Source organism: Physella acuta, unplaced genomic scaffold (assembly GCF_028476545.2).
Source record: "Physella acuta isolate Inbredline_101_S28 unplaced genomic scaffold, ASM2847654v3 ptg001044l, whole genome shotgun sequence".
Taxonomy (NCBI): Eukaryota; Metazoa; Mollusca; class Gastropoda; family Physidae; genus Physella; species Physella acuta.
The window spans coordinates 554,912-573,764 of record NW_026732561.1 but is presented as its reverse complement, the minus strand read 5'-3'; the positions used below and the strand labels follow the sequence as shown (position 1 = coordinate 573,764).

At 39.5% G+C, this 18,853-nt stretch overlaps 1 protein-coding gene across 1 annotated transcript in view; it reads right to left on the bottom strand.

Annotated features, from left to right (window-relative positions):
• Window positions 1-18,853, bottom strand: part of LOC131954953 (intermembrane lipid transfer protein VPS13B) — a 75,809-nt gene that overhangs the window by 14,241 nt on the left and 42,715 nt on the right. The window contains exons 39-56 of the mRNA XM_059318803.1: window positions 17,948-18,135; window positions 15,483-15,655; window positions 14,779-15,260; window positions 13,934-14,680; window positions 12,375-13,013; window positions 11,849-11,985; window positions 11,385-11,495; window positions 10,593-10,694; window positions 10,376-10,462; window positions 9,843-9,920; window positions 9,370-9,522; window positions 8,908-9,025; window positions 8,515-8,681; window positions 7,546-7,629; window positions 6,681-6,710; window positions 4,453-4,622; window positions 2,776-2,949; window positions 2,120-2,387 (exon numbers count right to left, since the gene is read on the bottom strand). Coding sequence (XP_059174786.1) covers window positions 2,120-2,387; window positions 2,776-2,949; window positions 4,453-4,622; window positions 6,681-6,710; window positions 7,546-7,629; window positions 8,515-8,681; window positions 8,908-9,025; window positions 9,370-9,522; window positions 9,843-9,920; window positions 10,376-10,462; window positions 10,593-10,694; window positions 11,385-11,495; window positions 11,849-11,985; window positions 12,375-13,013; window positions 13,934-14,680; window positions 14,779-15,260; window positions 15,483-15,655; window positions 17,948-18,135 — 3,908 coding nt within the window. The remainder of the gene's footprint in view (window positions 1-2,119; window positions 2,388-2,775; window positions 2,950-4,452; window positions 4,623-6,680; window positions 6,711-7,545; window positions 7,630-8,514; window positions 8,682-8,907; window positions 9,026-9,369; window positions 9,523-9,842; window positions 9,921-10,375; window positions 10,463-10,592; window positions 10,695-11,384; window positions 11,496-11,848; window positions 11,986-12,374; window positions 13,014-13,933; window positions 14,681-14,778; window positions 15,261-15,482; window positions 15,656-17,947; window positions 18,136-18,853) is intronic.

Here is an 18,853-nt window from a genome sequence, read left to right as displayed (position 1 = left end):
GCATGATCTAGTGACATCACATAAAACAACTGGTATAAAGGTTAAAAAGGGTTGTCAGCATGATCTAGTGACATCACATAAAACAACTGGTATAAAGGTTAAAAAGGGTTGTCAGCATGATCTAGTGACATCACATAAAACAACTGGTATAAAGGTTAAAAAGGGTTGTCAGCATGATCTAGTGACATCACATAAAACAACTGGTATAAAGGTTAAAAAGGGTTGTCAGCATGATCTAGTGACATCACATAAAACAACTGGTATAAAGGTTAAAAAGGGTTGTCAGCATGATCTAGTGACATCACATAAAACAACTGGTATAAAGGTTAAAAAGGGTTGTCAGCATGATCTAGTGACATCACATAAAACAACTGGTATAAAGGTTAAAAAGGGTTGTCAGCATGATCTAGTGACATCACATAAAACAACTGGTATAAAGGTTAAAAAGGGTTGTCAGCATGATCTAGTGACATCACATAAAACAACTGGTATAAAGGTTAAAAAGGGTTGTCAGCATGATCTAGTGACATCACATAAAACAACTGGTATAAAGGTTAAAAAGGGTTGTCAGCATGATCTAGTGACATCACATAAAACAACTGGTATAAAGGTTAAAAAGGGTTGTCAGCATGATCTAGTGACATCACATAAAACAACTGGTATAAAGGTTAAAAAGGGTTGTCAGCATGATCTAGTGACATCACATAAAACAACTGGTATAAAGGTTAAAAAGGGTTGTCAGCATGATCTAGTGACATCACATAAAACAACTGGTATAAAGGTTAAAAAGGGTTGTCAGCATGATCTAGTGACATCACATAAAACAACTGGTATAAAGGTTAAAAAGGGTTGTCAGCATGATCTAGTGACATCACATAAAACAACTGGTATAAAGGTTAAAAAGGGTTGTCAGCATGATCTAGTGACATCACATAAAACAACTGGTATAAAGGTTAAAAAGGGTTGTCAGCATGATCTAGTGACATCACATAAAACAACTGGTATAAAGGTTAAAAAGGGTTGTCAGCATGATCTAGTGACATCACATAAAACAACTGGTATAAAGGTTAAAAAGGGTTGTCAGCATGATCTAGTGACATCACATAAAACAACTGGTATAAAGGTTAAAAAGGGTTGTCAGCATGATCTAGTGACATCACATAAAACAACTGGTATAAAGGTTAAAAAGGGTTGTCAGCATGATCTAGTGACATCACATAAAACAACTGGTATAAAGGTTAAAAAGGGTTGTCAGCATGATCTAGTGACATCACATAAAACAACTGGTATAAAGGTTAAAAAGGGTTGTCAGCATGATCTAGTGACATCACATAAAACAACTGGTATAAAGGTTAAAAAGGGTTGTCAGCATGATCTAGTGACATCACATAAAACAACTGGTATAAAGGTTAAAAAGGGTTGTCAGCATGATCTAGTGACATCACATAAAACAACTGGTATAAAGGTTAAAAAGGGTTGTCAGCATGATCTAGTGACATCACATAAAACAACTGGTATAAAGGTTAAAAAGGGTTGTCAGCATGATCTAGTGACATCACATAAAACAACTGGTATAAAGGTTAAAAAGGGTTGTCAGCATGATCTAGTGACATCACATAAAACAACTGGTATAAAGGTTAAAAAGGGTTGTCAGCATGATCTAGTGACATCACATAAAACAACTGGTATAAAGGTTAAAAAGGGTTGTCAGCATGATCTAGTGACATCACATAAAACAACTGGTATAAAGGTTAAAAAGGGTTGTCAGCATGATCTAGTGACATCACATAAAACAACTGGTATAAAGGTTAAAAAGGGTTGTCAGCATGATCTAGTGACATCACATAAAACAACTGGTATAAAGGTTAAAAAGGGTTGTCAGCATGATCTAGTGACATCACATAAAACAACTGGTATAAAGGTTAAAAAGGGTTGTCAGCATGATCTAGTGACATCACATAAAACAACTGGTATAAAGGTTAAAAAGGGTTGTCAGCATGATCTAGTGACATCACATAAAACAACTGGTATAAAGGTTAAAAAGGGTTGTCAGCATGATCTAGTGACATCACATAAAACAACTGGTATAAAGGTTAAAAAACAACTGCTCCAGGTTTACCTTCAAGAGAGGGGGTGCCATGGTGTGGTTGGGTCTGATGCTCCACCGCCGCCCCTCCACCCCAGATATCAGCACGTCCAGGTCGGTGGCGTTGTGGACCAGGAATGTGGGCGCCACCTCCACCAGAAGTGTGTCACAGCCAGGGATGTACTCAGACAGGCGGATGTTCAGGTCAATGCTAGGCTGGGGTTCAAGGTCGTCCTCATCTGAGGTGGTTTTAGCCCTGGTGTCAAGGGGACAGAGTTGGTGTAGGGCAGATATGCTGTCCCTGGGTTCAATAGGAGAAATACATTTTTCTATCACAACACAGGAACGTCAAATTTCATGTACAATCTTAACTAGTAATTACAAATAATTAAATGTGATGGTCTGGCCGAGAAGATGAGCTCATCACTGCTGACTCAAAAGTCTCCAGTTCAATTCTGTGGTTTGAGTCCTATATTTAACTCAATAATGCAGTTCACTGTTTAGCAAACCCAAAGTTGCATACCTATAAAGCGTTAAATATAAAAACATGCCTGTACTTGCACCCTTCCCTAAAGCCCATATATTTTAACAGACCAGCTAACTAACATCATGTACAAGAGCCTTGAAGGGATAAACTTGTAAAATAACCTACAAAACGAAAAAAAAACTTGGAGGTAGAGTACACTCACATCTCCAGGTCCCTCTCGTCCTCCCTGGTCAAGTATGGCCAGTGCTGCTGGACAATGTCCATCTTCTGCTCACACAGGTTCTCAATGTCTACTGTGTTGACCAGTGCTCTGGTCAGCTGACCAATCAGGCCAGTGGACAGGACAACAGCTGGGTCAGACAGCTGCATCTCAGCTCTGAAACACAATCACATCCAATCAGTTCAATCATTCATTCAATCATTACTGGATGATGAGAGATAGATCTCAGCCCTGAAACACAATCACAAGCAATCAGTTCAATCATTCATTCAATCATTCAATAAATCAATCATTCATTCAATCATTACTGGATGATGAGAGATAGATCTCAGCCCTGAAACACAATCACAAGCAATCAGTTCAATCATTCATTCAATCATTCAATAAATCAATCATTCATTCAATCATTACTGGATGATGAGAGATAGATCTCAGCCCTGAAACACAATCACAAGCAATCAGTTCAATCATTCATTCAATCATTCAATAAATCAATCATTCATTCAATCATTACTGGATGATGAGAGATAGATCTCAGCCCTGAAACACAATCACAAGCAATCAGTTCAATCATTCATTCAATCATTCAATAAATCAATCATTCATTCAATCATTACTGGATGATGAGAGATAGATCTCAGCCCTGAAACACAATCACATGCAATCAGTTCAATCATTCAATCAATCATTCAATAAATCAATCATTCATTCATTCAAAAAATCAATCAGTTCAATCATTCATTCAATAAATCAATCATTCAATCATTCAATAAATCAATCATTCATTCAATCATTCAATAAATCAATCATTCAATAAATCATTACTGGATGATGAGAGATAGATCGCAGCCCTGTAACACAACCAGATCACATGCACCCCTTCAATTATTTATTCAATTAAAAAATCCTTTAATCATTCATTCAATCATACAATAATTACTGCATAAATAGAGAAAAATCACAGCCCCGAAAGACAATTCGATCATTCGATCACTCAATCATTTAATTAATCAATCACCCAATCATTCATTTATTCATTCAATCATTATTGGATGATAACCAGCCAAGGAACACAACTAGATCGCAATCATTCATTCATTAAATCATTCCATGATGATGAGAGATTACATTTCTCAAGTTCTGTAATTTATAGTAGTAAATATGTATCGATTCAAGGTCAAAAGATGGGTTAGAAAAGCCTCTGTTTTATTATCTGATTAGATGCTTGTCCTAGGTGAGTTATGTCCCCTCCTTTAATGAGAGAAACAGGGGTACTAACCCTAGCCTGAAGGACATGAGGTGAGTTATGCCCCTTCCTGTAATGTGAGAAACAGGGGTACTAACCCTAATCTGAAGGACATGAGGTGAGTTATGTCCCCTCCTGTAATGTGAGAAACAAGGGTACTAACCCTAGCCTGAAGGACATGAGGTGAGTTATGTCCCTTAATGTGAGAAACAGGGGTACTAACCCTAGCCTGAAGGACATGAGGTGAGTTATGTCCCTTAATGAAAGAAACAGGGGTACTAACCCTAATCTCAAGGACATGAGGTGAGTTATGTCCCCTCCTATAATGTAAGAAACAGGGGTACTAACCCTAATCTGAAGGACATGAGTTGAGTTATGTCCCCTCCTGTAATGTGAGAAACAGGGGTACTAACCCTAGCCTGAAGGACATGAGGTGAGTTATGTCCCCTCCAGTACAGTGCAGCTGGAACTCCCTGCCCTCACTTTTGACCAGCATCTCCTGGCTCTGCTTGGGTGAGTTCAGGTGTATGAACAGTGGGCGGGGCAGGTGGGTACGTACCACATACAGGGGTGTCAGCATGATCTGGTGACATCACATAAAACAACTGGTTTAAAACAAACTGCTCTAGGGTTGACTAAATAAAAACAAATTGGGAAACATGCAAATACTGACTGATTGTGTAGACACAAATCATTGAACAATTGTTTTAGAGGGTTTGGCGCAGATTATTGATTAGGTAATTATTTTACTCTAATTACCCCCCCCCCCCTCCCCCCCGCCCCCCTGCACATCCACCCACCCTCCCCAAACACCCATCCACACATATATTCTAAATTTTGATCAAAGCATTATTTAATGTTTCTCAATTCCCACTTTGAACAAAAAAAACTGTCCACTATCCTTAGGTTGGCATACGCCAGCGAGTTAATCATTAATTTTTGAACAATCACATACAGCTATAACTTGACAAATTTACGTATGTTAATCCCCTCTTTAATTTTTGCTTATCTTTATTAAATATAATTAATTAATTAAAAAGCCATAACATTACTAGTTTTACATCATCAAAAGCAGTTGTAAATTACACATTAAAGTAATTTTTACTAATATAAAATGTTCTTGGTATATTTATGTAATGCATATAGGAATTCAGCTAAGTTTAAAATAAATGATTTTAAAATCCTAAGAGTACAGTTTTAATTGAGGTTTTTAATACAAGCTGCAAACTTGAAATAATGGAACAAAGCCGAAGCAGTAAAAATTGAATTCAACTGAGACACACCTAGGTAAAATGTTTTGTAAAAACTGTATTGAACTGACATACACCTGGATAAAATGTTTGGTGGGGGTTAAAAAAAAAGCAAGTTTTATTCACTCAGCTGTGTTGTAGTGCTTAACAGTTTAAAAACAACATAAACTATGTTAAGACAATTTGTTACACATAATTATCCACATTTTAGTCTTGTCTGACCAAAAATAATAGTATCAAGTACATTAGGGCTGGTACGTAGGTCACCAACCAGTTCTACGGCTTAATAAAACCTGCATGAGCCATAGAGCTGGTTGGTGACCTACTTACCAGCCCTATAGCAACCTATCAATTTCTGTGGAAAATACTCTTGTTTATTAGAATCACTTCTAAAAATTCCTAGTTTAGAACACCTGTTTCACAGTAGACACCAAGTGCAAACACATACACAGAACTTTTATAAACTTCAGCAGAGAAGAGCCTGTCAACAGAAAGCTGGTTTACTGTTGTAAAGCCAGCATCCAGCTTGTTAATTTCAACACAGGTTGATAAGTGAGTTCAACAACAATTACAATTACAGTACAAATACACCACACAAAATTTATCTAAAGACCTAACAGAAACAAAATAAACTACCTGCAATTTTATCATATAATAAAATGTAAACTACACCTGTAATTAGAAGTATTTTAAAAACACAAAGTTAAAAACAAAGTCCACTGTAACAGAATTTTCAAAGTTAAATCCTACTTTGTAATAGCGCATTGAAAACCAATTACCTGTAGAAAAGCAAGCTTAAAAAATACAATGTGACTCCCAATAGTTCAAAATTGTTTTAAAGAAGAATAATTGAAAAAAAGGCAGTATATAACACTGAGCCATGTGACTGAGGTATGTGTCATTCAGAGAAACTCATAAATTAAGAATATTCACACATAAATACAATAGAAAATAAATTTTAAAAAGATGTAAAAAAAGGTTTTCATCCCAGACATGCATATATAGTTTTAAAAATTTACTTTGATTTTTGAAATATACTTTAGTTGCAAGAAGACAAAGTTTTTAATGTAAAATTTTAGTTTTTAATGAAATTTTCCACCAAGTAAACTTTTTTTTTTCATTATCATGTGCATAAAATTGTAAATATTTTAATAAGTATTGTTGCAGATAAATATAAAACTTAAAGATGATCAATTTAATTACTCATTTAATATCTCATATTCACATTTTTAAGCTTAATGTCACATTTTTAGTTATCAAAGTGATTTTTTTTTCAGCAGTTTATTTTTCACCAAACAATACAATTTTAATGTTCATTCAACAAAGTGACTTTAAAAAAAATAAAGTTACATGTGACAAAACATCAAGAACAGTAACTCCCACAGACTTACCATTTTCATGGTGGCAGTGCGATAAGTGCCCTAGTATGGCGTATGGAGGGAGCATATTACATTTTTTAAAGAAATTAAATTGATAATGTTTATGATGCATGGCTAAACCATGCAGTGAGAACAAAATGTATGGCATATGGAAGGAGCATATTACATTTTTTTAAAGAAATTAAATTGATAATGTTCATGAAGCATGGCTTGACTATGGAGTGAATACAAAATGTATGGCGTATGGAGGGAGCATATTACATTTTTTTAAAGAAATTAAATTGATAATGTTCATGAAGCATGGCTTGACTATGGAGTGAGTACAAAATGTGATTGAATGCTGCCAGATATGAAGTGACTCAACAAGTGTTGGCTGTGAAAGTCTAAGAGTTACGCATGCAAATTTTGTAAAGGAAAACAAAAATATCACAGAAGATGAAAATTTGAGGATTATCAAAAAATTAAACAAACTAGCATTAGTTAAAAAAAACAACAGAAGAAATGGACTGACTACAACTACTACTACTACAATGACCACATACATGCTACTATCATTGACATATTAACTTGGACAAAAATAGACAGAAAAAGATGCGTTTAAAAGTAGTCAAGGTAAAATTAACTCAAGTGATGTCAAACTAAAATTATAAACATGATTGGGTCCCTATGATAATAGAATTGTAGTGGTTTTATTAAAATTTCACAATAATGAAATGGTTTTTTTAGTAATATAATTGTAGTGGTTTTATTACAAAGTTTCACAATAATGAGATGGGAAATTTTTATATTCAATATTATTTTTAAATGAGAAGTCGAACCAGAAGAAAGATAGTTTTCAAGAGCACAAAATGAAGTGGCTAGCGTAGAAACAACATACCAGCTTTTGGTGCATGCTGTAAAAGTGCTGACAGAAAATCCTGCACCAAACATGGAAGTAACTGGTCCCGTCTGGTAATGCAATCTAAAAATAGATATGACATCACTTTATGGAGAGAAATTCATGTAGAAAATAGGAATTGTTGTTTACATGAAAACATACACATAGCTATAATTAAGATTTATAAAATTGCTAGCTTACATGTCCATTACAAATTGAATATAATTTCCATGAAAGCTAAGCCTTATTAAAAAATAAACCGGGAGTGATCTCCCCTAAACTTTCTCGGATATTCTAATATAAAACTACGAGGGATGGCAACTCAGGACATAGACAATATTTGTAATCCATTTTTAATTACTTAAACTTTTTATAATAGAATGGAATCTCATAAAAAAAAAGAATTGCACACTAAGTGAACGCCTAATAAAATGTGCATAATAGTGCGTAATATTATTAGTACTTTATAAATTTATGTGCGTTTTTTGAGAAATCGGAAATAGCGTAAATTAGTACTTCCGGTCAACAGAAATTACTCAAAATTTGATAGAAGGTAGAGAATTAGATCTTTTACTTACATGTGAAATTTCATTTATCTATCTGAAATAGTACTCACGTTATAGGCTTTTGAAAAATTCAAAGTAGAAAAAGTACCACTTCCGGTTATCGGAAATCGCTCAAAAGTTGATACGGATCTACGATTTTGATAAAATACTTATATATGAAATTTCATCAACCTAGCTGTAACGGTACTCAAGTAATCGTGTTTACACACAGACACACACACACACACACACACAGACACACACACACAGACATACGGACAAGATTGCAAAATTATGTTTTTCCGTATCAGTGAGGTGTAAAACGTCGAGATTTGTAAAAATCTCGATTTTTTATTTTTGCACGATTACAATACTTTCTCTATACTTCATATATACGAGAAAGTAAAAAAGAACTGAAACTGACCTTAATCATTTGATTATCTTTCATCCTATCACCACTGAGGAAAATGTCATGTGACCAGGAAGCAGAGAAACCAGCCAATCGGAACTGGACAGGATTGAGAAAGGCTTCATTTGATGTTATAGATGGCAGATGATCTCCGGGATTGATCACATAGCTCTCTGCCAAACCTGGGGATTTGGGTTTCATTTTAGTAGTGGAAACTTCAATCATTCTTTAGTTAAAACCACACAAATTGTGTAGTTAATACAGCATGAATTGCAAAAATTATTTAGTTAAAACCGCATCAATTACTTAGTTGAAACCACAATAGCCATTCAGTTAAGAGTGCAATAATTTACTTGATCAATGTTGGATGAGCCTTCATGAGACCAGCTAACCTAGGAATAAATGTACCTGAACTGTTCGAACGAGATTTGCTTGCAGTGTTGCTGGGTACCCCAGACTGGCTGAACCTCATGCTGACCGCTTGTGACAGACGGTTGCAGACCACCAACTGACTGCACACGGTGATCTAAACGGTGGAAAACAAAGTTGTTTTAATAAACTTAAAATTTTTTTTACTAAATATAATCAAATATACATTTGTTGATCGCTATATGTAAATATAGCCGGGGCTTAGCTACAGCTTGAACATGTGACTTTAGTCTCTAGTCCAACCATTCTATGATGTGTACCTTCCTTGCGTTGGGGAAAGTAAAGGTGGCTGGGTATAGTGCTGACCACACCATCCCTTTATATGCTGAGGTCAAGAAACATAAGAACTCTACTCATCTGCCCAATGTATGGCTAGATCTAAAGAAGAGTTTATTTTTTGAGTTGGCTTAAGCACTGACCAGCTGGCAGGTGCTGACTGACCTGTATTTGCAGACCTGACAGGCGCTTGACCCTGAGGATGACCACATAGCTCTGGTCCCTGGCAGTGACACTCTGGACACTCGGACCTTCCTTGTCAATGGGAAATGGGTCAGTCCATTTCCAGGTGGGCTTGTCCATGCACAGGTGAAGCAGCTGAAGGAAATAAATAGCTACACATTTTCTGATACAACTACAATTTAACACATGATTTTGTAAAAAAAAAAATGATAAAACTAAACAATGATAAAACTAAAAATGTAAACAAAAAATTCTAACAGAACTCCAAATTTAACAAGAAACTTTGAATGCATCTGTAAAAATTTAGTAAGAAATTTTGTATTCCAGTTAAAAATTAAAAAGAAAATTTTGAATTCAAATGAAACAAATTTCAGTAAGATTAAAACTATTCAAATGGAATAATAAGTATGTTTTAATTATAAAGATGTTTAAAAGGTTCTCAAAGAAAAGATTACCTGGGGACAGGTGTAAGATCTCCAGGAGTAGCCGTACATCTCTCTTGAGTTTAACAAAATGTTTTCATCTGTGCCAGCCTTAAACAAACACAATGATAATCAAATAATATACATGTCAATAACAAATAATTTAAAACATGTCACTGACAAATTAATAAAAAAAATATGTAATTGATGAATTAAAAACAAATTTTAATAGAAAATAATGAAAAAATGAACTGAAAAATTAAAGAAAAAATGTAACGACTAAATGATGAAAACAGGTGTCACTAAGTCATTAAAACTCAAAGCAGTTTGTGAAAAATTCAATGAAAACATGTAATTAGCTGATCTGAACTTCAATAGTTGTCTATAATTAGGGTAGTTCAGTGTGGATCATGCACACTATAACTGGTTCTGTACTAAATACAATCAGATTAAGGGAAGTCAGTCTCCCAGCACATCTACATGTGGGAGACATCAAGATTGTGAAATGGATTGATTGATTAATAAAAAATTAGCATAAATTTTTATCCCAGCTTGGTATAACTCACCTGACCAAACCTAATGGCCGATGTTGTGTTGTTGCAGATGATGTAATGGCTGAATATGATCAGTGGACCAGAATTGGTTGGGCTAAACTGAAAGCAGATGGACAAACATGACACATGGTAGTCACAAAGACATGATGTCAGTAATACAGTAAATAAGACTCCAGCTAACAGACCACCTCAACCAGAGACAGAACAACAGCAGACCAAGTTTTCTTACATGGGTCCAAGCAGCCACAGCCATATTTAAGGTGTGGACAGCACTTTTGCCAACCTTCAACTTGACCTTATCAGACTGCAGGAGTCCATTCACATCAAGTTTCTGTGTGGAATATGGCAGGCAAAATATCAAAATATTGGCAGGCAAAATATCAAAATATGGCAGGTAAAGGTGTGAAATATGGCAGGCAAAAAATCAAAATATGGCAGGTAAAGGTGTGAAATATGGCAGGCAAAAAATCAAAATATGGCAGGCAAAAAATCAAAATATTGGCAGGCAAAATATCAAAATATGGCAGGTAAAGGTGTGAAATATGGCAGGCAAAATATCAAAATATGGCAGGTAAAGGTGTGAAATATGGCAGGCAAAAAATCAAAATATGGCAGGCAAAATATCAAAATATGGCAGGTAAAGGTGTGAAATATGGCAGGCAAAATATCAAAATATGGCAGGAAAAGATGTGAAATGTGGAAGAAAAAATTGATATATGGAAGAAACAAGTGTAAAATACGGCAGATAAAAATGTGTTCTACAAAATATGCAAGCTAAAGGTGAAATAAGACGTTCCAAATGTGTGTAATATAAAATTTGATTAGTCAGATTAGTTCAATATCAAACAATTAAAAATCAAAATTTGTAAGTTATATTCTCCTGTGATGATAGAGTATTTGTTAGGTGGGACTTATATCATGCAATGTGTAAGGTAGTACTGATCAATGTTTGTGTGTGTGAGGCAGGCTTTAATTAGTATACAGTAGGCAACTGATGTGAGTACTAGAGGTGAGTACTTACATGTCCAGTGGTAGACACACTAGATGTCAGAGACAGCTCAGCTGGTTCTAGTACCTTGTCCATGGTCAGATGACCATGTTCCAGGATGTCTAGGCTGGCTTTAGTGGACAGCTGGACACAAGGGAACAATTCAAATTAAACTAAGCAGGATAGTGCATGGTACAAGTTTATTTTGTGCTTTTTATCAAGCTAGTGAAATTTTTACTAAAGGGACATCAAAAGGTGTTAAAATTATAATGATAAGTATATCGCCAGATAGTACTTGTATGTGATTGATTCGAGGGACATCATTAGCCAGTAAATATTTAAAGGGATAATAGCATCTAGTAAAAGACTAAAAGGACACAACAAAGTAGTAAAATGTTACAAGGGATATCATTAAATAGTAAAATATGAAATTGACGTTATAAGACATTAAAAAAGGTACTTAATTCCAGGCAACAAGACACTTGGTGACAGCTAACCTTAAAGCTGGACTTGGATTCTCTCCCTGTAATATGAGACATAGTGGCCGTGGTGTTCAACAGGTTGACGCGAGCAAATACCAGCTGGTCACAGATGTCAGGTGACATTTGGTATAGGGACAACTTTCTAGGGGGCTCTGGAAGAGAAAGTGTCAAAACAAACTTATTTGGTATAGGGTCAATTTTCTGGGGGGGTCTGGAAGAGAAAGTGTCAAAACAAAACAAACATATTTGGTATAGGGACAACTTTCTATGACAATGGTCAATTTAGTGGTGTGATAAGTAAGGAATGACACATGTCTAGGTGGTGAGATGACTCACCTGTGCCATTGTACTTGAGATGGTGACATGACTCACCTGTGCCATTGTACTTGAGGTGGTGACATGACTCACCTTTCCATTGTGGTGACGTGACTCACCTGTGCCATTGTGGTGACATGACTCACCTGTGCCATTGTGGTGACATGACTCACCTGTGCCATTGTGGTGACATGACTCACCTTTCCATTGTGGTGACGTGACTCACCTGTGCCGTTGTACTTGGGGTGGTGACATGACTCACCTGTGCCGTTGTACTTGAGGTGGTGACATGACTCACCTGTGCCATTGTACTTGAGGTGGTGACGTGACTCACCTGTGCCATTGTACTTGAGGTGGTGACATGACTCACCTGTGCCATTGTACTTGAGGTGGTGACGTGACTCACCTGTGCCATTGTACTTGAGGTGGTGACATGTCTCACCTGTGCCATTGTACTGGAGGTGGTGACATGACTCACCTGTGCCATTGTGGTGACATGACTCACCTGTGCCATTGTACTGGAGGTGGTGACATGACTCACCTGTGCCATTGTACTTGGGGTGGTGACATGACTCACCTGTGCCATTGTACTTGAGGTGGTGACATGACTCACCTGTGCCATTGTACTTGAGGTGGTGACATGACTCACCTGTGCCATTGTACTTGAGGTGGTGACATGACTCACCTGTGCCATTGTACTTGAGGTGGTGACATGACTCACCTGTGCCATTGTACTTGAGGTGGTGACATGACTCACCTGTGCCATTGTACTTGGGGTGGTGACATGACTCACCTGTGCCATTGTACTTGAGGTGGTGACGTGACTCACCTGTGCCATTGTACTTGAGGTGGTGACATGACTCACCTGTGCCATTTTACTTGAGGTGGTGACATGACTCACCTGTGCCATTTTACTTGAGGTGGTGACATGACTCACCTGTGCCATTTTACTTGAGGTGGTGACATGACTCACCTGTGCCATTTTACTTGAGGTGGTGACATGACTCACCTGTGCCATTGTGGTGACATGACTCACCTGTGCCATTGTACTTGAGGTGGTGACATGACTCACCTGTGCCATTGTACTTGAGGTGGTGACATGACTCACCTGTGCCATTGTGGTGACATGACTCACCTGTGCCATTGTACTGGAGGTGGTGACTCACCTGTGCCATTGTACTTGAGGTGGTGACATGACTCACCTGTGCCATTGTACTTGAGGTGGTGACATGACTCACCTGTGCCACTGTACTTGGGGTGGTGACATAACTCACCTGTGCCATTGTACTTGAGGTGGTGACATGACTCACCTGTGCCATTGTGGTGACATGACTCACCTGTGCCATTGTACTTGAGGTGGTGACATGACTCACCTTTCCATTGTGGTGACATGACTCACCTGTGCCATTGTACTTGAGGTGGTGACATGACTCACCTGTGCCATTGTACTTGAGGTGGTGACATGACTCACCTGTGCCATTGTACTTGAGGTGGTGACATGACTCACCTGTGCCATTGTACTTGAGGTGGTGACATGACTCACCTGTGCCATTGTACTTGGGGTGGTGACATGACTCACCTGTGCCATTGTACTTGAGGTGGTGACATGACTCACCTGTGCCATTGTACTTGAGGTGGTGACATGACTCACCTGTGCCATTGTACTTGAGGTGGTGACATGACTCACCTGTGCCATTGTACTTGAGGTGGTGACATGACTCACCTGTGCCATTGTACTTGAGGTGGTGACATGACTCACCTTTCCATTGTGGTGACATGACTCACCTGTGCCATTGTACTTGAGGTGGTGACATGACTCACCTGTGCCATTGTACTGGAGGTGGTGACGTGACTCACCTGTGCCATTGTACTTGAGGTGGTGACATGACTCACCTGTGCCATTGTACTTGAGGTGGTGACATGACTCACCTGTGCCATTGTACTTGAGGTGGTGACATGACTCACCTGTGCCATTGTACTTGAGGTGGTGACATGTCTCACCTGTGCCATTGTACTGGAGGTGGTGACATGACTCACCTGTGCCATTGTGGTGACATGACTCACCTGTGCCATTGTACTGGAGGTGGTGACATGACTCACCTGTGCCATTGTACTTGGGGTGGTGACATGACTCACCTGTGCCATTGTACTTGAGGTGGTGACATGACTCACCTGTGCCATTGTACTTGAGGTGGTGACATGACTCACCTGTGCCATTGTACTTGAGGTGGTGACATGACTCACCTGTGCCATTGTACTTGAGGTGGTGACGTGACTCACCTGTGCCATTGTACTTGGGGTGGTGACATGACTCACCTGTGCCATTGTACTTGGGGTGGTGACATGACTCACCTGTGCCATTGTACTTGAGGTGGTGACGTGACTCGCCTGTGCCATTGTACTTGAGGTGGTGACATGACTCACCTGTGCCATTGTACTTGAGGTGGTGACGTGACTCACCTGTGCCATTGTACTTGGGGTGGTGACATGACTCACCTGTGCCATTGTACTTGAGGTGGTGACGTAACTCACCTGTGCCATTGTACTTGAGGTGGTGACATGACTCACCAGTGCCATTGTACTTTAGGTGGTGACATGACTCACCTTTCCATTGTGGTGACATGACTCACCTGTGCCATTGTACTTGAGGTGGTGACATGACTCACCTGTGCCATTGTACTTGAGGTGGTGACATGACTCACCTGTGCCATTGTACTTGGGGTGGTGACATGACTCACCTGTGCCATTGTACTTGAGGTGGTGACGTAACTCACCTGTGCCATTGTACTTGAGGCGGTGACATGACTCACCTGTGCCATTGTACTTGAGGTGGTGACATGACTCACCTGTGCCATTGTGGTGACATGACTCACCTGTGCCATTGTACTTGAGGTGGTGACGTGACTCACCTGTGCCATTGTACTTGAGGTGGTGACATGACTCACCTGTGCTATTGTACTTGAGGTGGTGACACAAGTGAACCTCCAGCTCTGGGATGGTGATGGAAAACTTGAGTGCTGGTATGATGGATGGGATGAAAGCTGAATCAACACACATACAGGCAGCTAGTGATGAAGGTAGGACAGCCACGTCTCTTGAATCTTTCTTCAACCTGACGTGAGTATAGGTAACACATCAGACAACAGGTAATACACCAGTGACAGATAATATATTATGTATGTGCAGTTATAATACTTTAGTTATGAGTTAGAGCATGTGTCCTCTCACCCAAATGAACTGGGTTCAAATCATTTTCTATACCTATTCTACCAAAACACTGATGCCCTCTGATGATGGGAGACAACCTAAGGAGATTCCTGCTCCATCTACTCACCCCTCCTCCTGTAGAACGACCCTCCAGGTTTTGGCCGCCACAAGTTCATGGGCGTTGACCTGTCGGGTGTCAGGTAGGTCAACTGTCACTGGCTCGTTCTCTGACAGGTGAAATGTGACGACATTGACGAAGTCATCTCTCAGCTCATCCCAGTACTGGAGCACACACGGCACCTGGAAAACAGTGACCAAACAGATTAGGTGAGAAACAGGTGAAACAGATTAGGTGAGAAACAGTGGCCAAACAGATTAGGTGAGAAACAGTGGCCAAACAGGTTAGGTGAGAAACAGTGGCCAAACAGATTAGGTGAGAAACAGTGGCCAATCAGATTAGGTGAGAAACAGTGGCCAATCAGATTAGGTGAGAAACAGGTGAAACAGATTAGGTGAGAAACAGGTGAAACAGATTAGGTATGAAACAGTGGTCAAACAGATTAGGTGAGAAACAGTGGCCAAACAGATTAGGTGAGAAACAGTGGCCAAACAGATTAGGTGAGAAACAGTGGCCAAACAGATAAGGTGAGAAACAGTGGCCAAACAGGTTAGGTGAGAAACAGTGGCCAAACAGATTAGGTGAGAAACAGTGGCCAATCAGATTAGGTGAGAAACAGTGGCCAAACAGATTAGGTGAGAAACAGTGGCCAAACAGATTAGGTGAGAAACAGTGGCCAAACAGGTTAGGTGAGAAACAGTGGCCAAACAGATTAGGTGAGAAACAGTGGCCAATCAGATTAGGTGAGAAACAGATTAGGTGAGAGACAGTGGCCAAACAGGTTAGGTGAGAAACAGTGGCCAAACAGATTAGGTGAGAAACAGTGGCCAAACAGGTTAGGTGAGAAACATTGGCCAAACAGATTAGGTGAGAAACAGTGGCCAAACAGATTAGGTGAGAAACAGGTGAAACATTGGCCAAACAGATTAGGTGAGAAACAGTGACCAAACAGGTTAGGTGAGAAACAGTGGCCAAACAGATTAGGTGAGAAACAGTGGCCAATCAGATTAGGTGAGAAACAGTGGCCAAACAGATTAGGTGAGAAACAGTGGCCAAACAGATTAGGTGAGAAACAGTGGCCAAACAGGTTAGGTGAGAAACAGTGGCCAAACAGATTAGGTGAGAAACAGTGGCCAATCAGATTAGGTGAGAAACAGATTAGGTAAGAAACAGTGGTCAAACAGATTAGGTGAGAAACAGTGGCCAAACAGGTTAGGTGAGAAACAGTGGCCAAACAGGTTAGGTGAGAAACATTGGCCAAACAGATTAGGTGAGAAACAGTGGCCAATCAGATTAGGTGAGAAACAGATTAGGTAAGAAACAGTGGTCAAACAGATTAGGTGAGAAACAGTGGCCAAACAGATTAGGTGAGAAACAGTAGCCAAACAGGTTAGGTGAGAAACAGTGGCCAAACAGATTAGGTGAGAAACAGTGGCCAATCAGATTAGGTGAGAAACAGTGGCCAAACAGATTAGGTGAGAAACAGTGGCCAAACAGATTAGGTGAGAAACAGTGGCCAAACAGGTTAGGTGAGAAACAGTGGCCAAACAGATTAGGTGAGAAACAGTGGCCAATCAGATTAGGTGAGAAACAGATTAGGTAAGAAACAGTGGTCAAACAGATTAGGTGAGAAACAGTGGCCAAACAGGTTAGGTGAGAAACAGTGGCCAAACAGGTTAGGTGAGAAACATTGGCCAAACAGATTAGGTGAGAAACAGTGGCCAATCAGATTAGGTGAGAAACAGATTAGGTAAGAAACAGTGGTCAAACAGATTAGGTGAGAAACAGTGGCCAAACAGATTAGGTGAGAAACAGTGGCCAAACAGATTAGGTAAGAAACAGTGGCCAAACAGATTAGGTGAGAAACAGTGGCCAAACAGATTAGGACTTATGTGAGAAACAGGTGAAACAGATTGACACACTTAGTGCAGGAGGGGATCAGCAACATATAGAGACATTACATACACCAGCAGTGTTGGGTGGGGGAGGGGGAGAGCGTGGTGAAACAGGCTGTACACAATGAGTGGTTCTACAATCTCAATCCCTGAGTAGGACCATCAGGGGTAGGTGGCAGCAGATGGTGCCCACTGTAGCACCAATGTAGCACTGAGTACACTAAATGTGCTATTAAAGAAGCACTCAGTACTTACTGTAGATGCACCTGTAGCACCAATGTAGCACTGAGTACACTAAATGTGCTATTAAAGAAGCACTCTGTACTTACTGTAGAAGCACCAATGTAGGACTGAGTACAGTAAATGTACTTAGTACTTACTGTAGATGCACCAGTAGCACCAATGTAGCACTGAGTACACTAAATGTGCTATTAAAGAAGCACTCAGTACTTACTGTAGAAGCACCAATGTAGGACTGAGTACAGTAAATGTACTTAGTACTTACTGTAGATGCACCAGTAGCACCAATGTAGCACTGAGTACACTAAATGTGCTATGAAAGAAGCACTCAGTACTTACTGTAGAAGCACCTGTAGTGCTGCTGTTCAGGGACTGGGTGCTGGCAGACAGGTAGAACGGCACAGGTATCAGGTGGATGGCGGTCAGGACCCGGGGGTGGGGGTAGCACCAGGTCATGCTGCTGCTGTCACCTGCCCCACCCTGGCTGAAGATGATTTCATTTGGGCTCGGCAGGACTGAGGAGTTGTCTGTGCATGGAAAAATATGGACATGACAAAATGGCAGAACTGAGTTGTCTGTGCATGGACAAATATGGACATGACAAAATGGCAGAACTGAGGAGTTGTCTGTGCATGGAGAAATATGGACATGACAAAATGGCAGAACTGAGTTGTCTGTGCATGGAAAAATATGGACATGACAAAATGGCAGAACTGAGTTGTCTGTGCATGGAAAAATATGGACATGACAAAATGGCAGAACTGAGTTGTCTGTGCATGGAAAAATATGGACATGACAAAATGGCAGAACTGAAGAGTTGTCTGTGCATGGAAAAATATGGACATGACAAAATGGCAGAACTGAGGAGTTGTCTGTGCATGGAAAAATATGGACATGACAAAATGGCAGAACTGAAGAGTTGTCTGTGCATGGTGTGACCTACTTAGGTCGAGTCAGGTTCTATTTTTATTTTGACATTGTATAATACCTTATATGGAGTGATTGTGCAACAACCGGAAAATTTCCACTGACTTATTAAGGGGTCTAAGACATAGAAATTTTCCATTAAGATCTGATTGAATGATTCTAATCAGATGACCATCCCAACCAATGGCTACATGAGTTGAGGATAATCTCCCCTGTTGCAGAAGTCTTTAATTGCCCCGCACACTCGCAACACGAGGCAGTCTACAGTGCGATTTTACCTTGATCAGGCAGCCGTCCATATTGTCCGGCTATAGACTC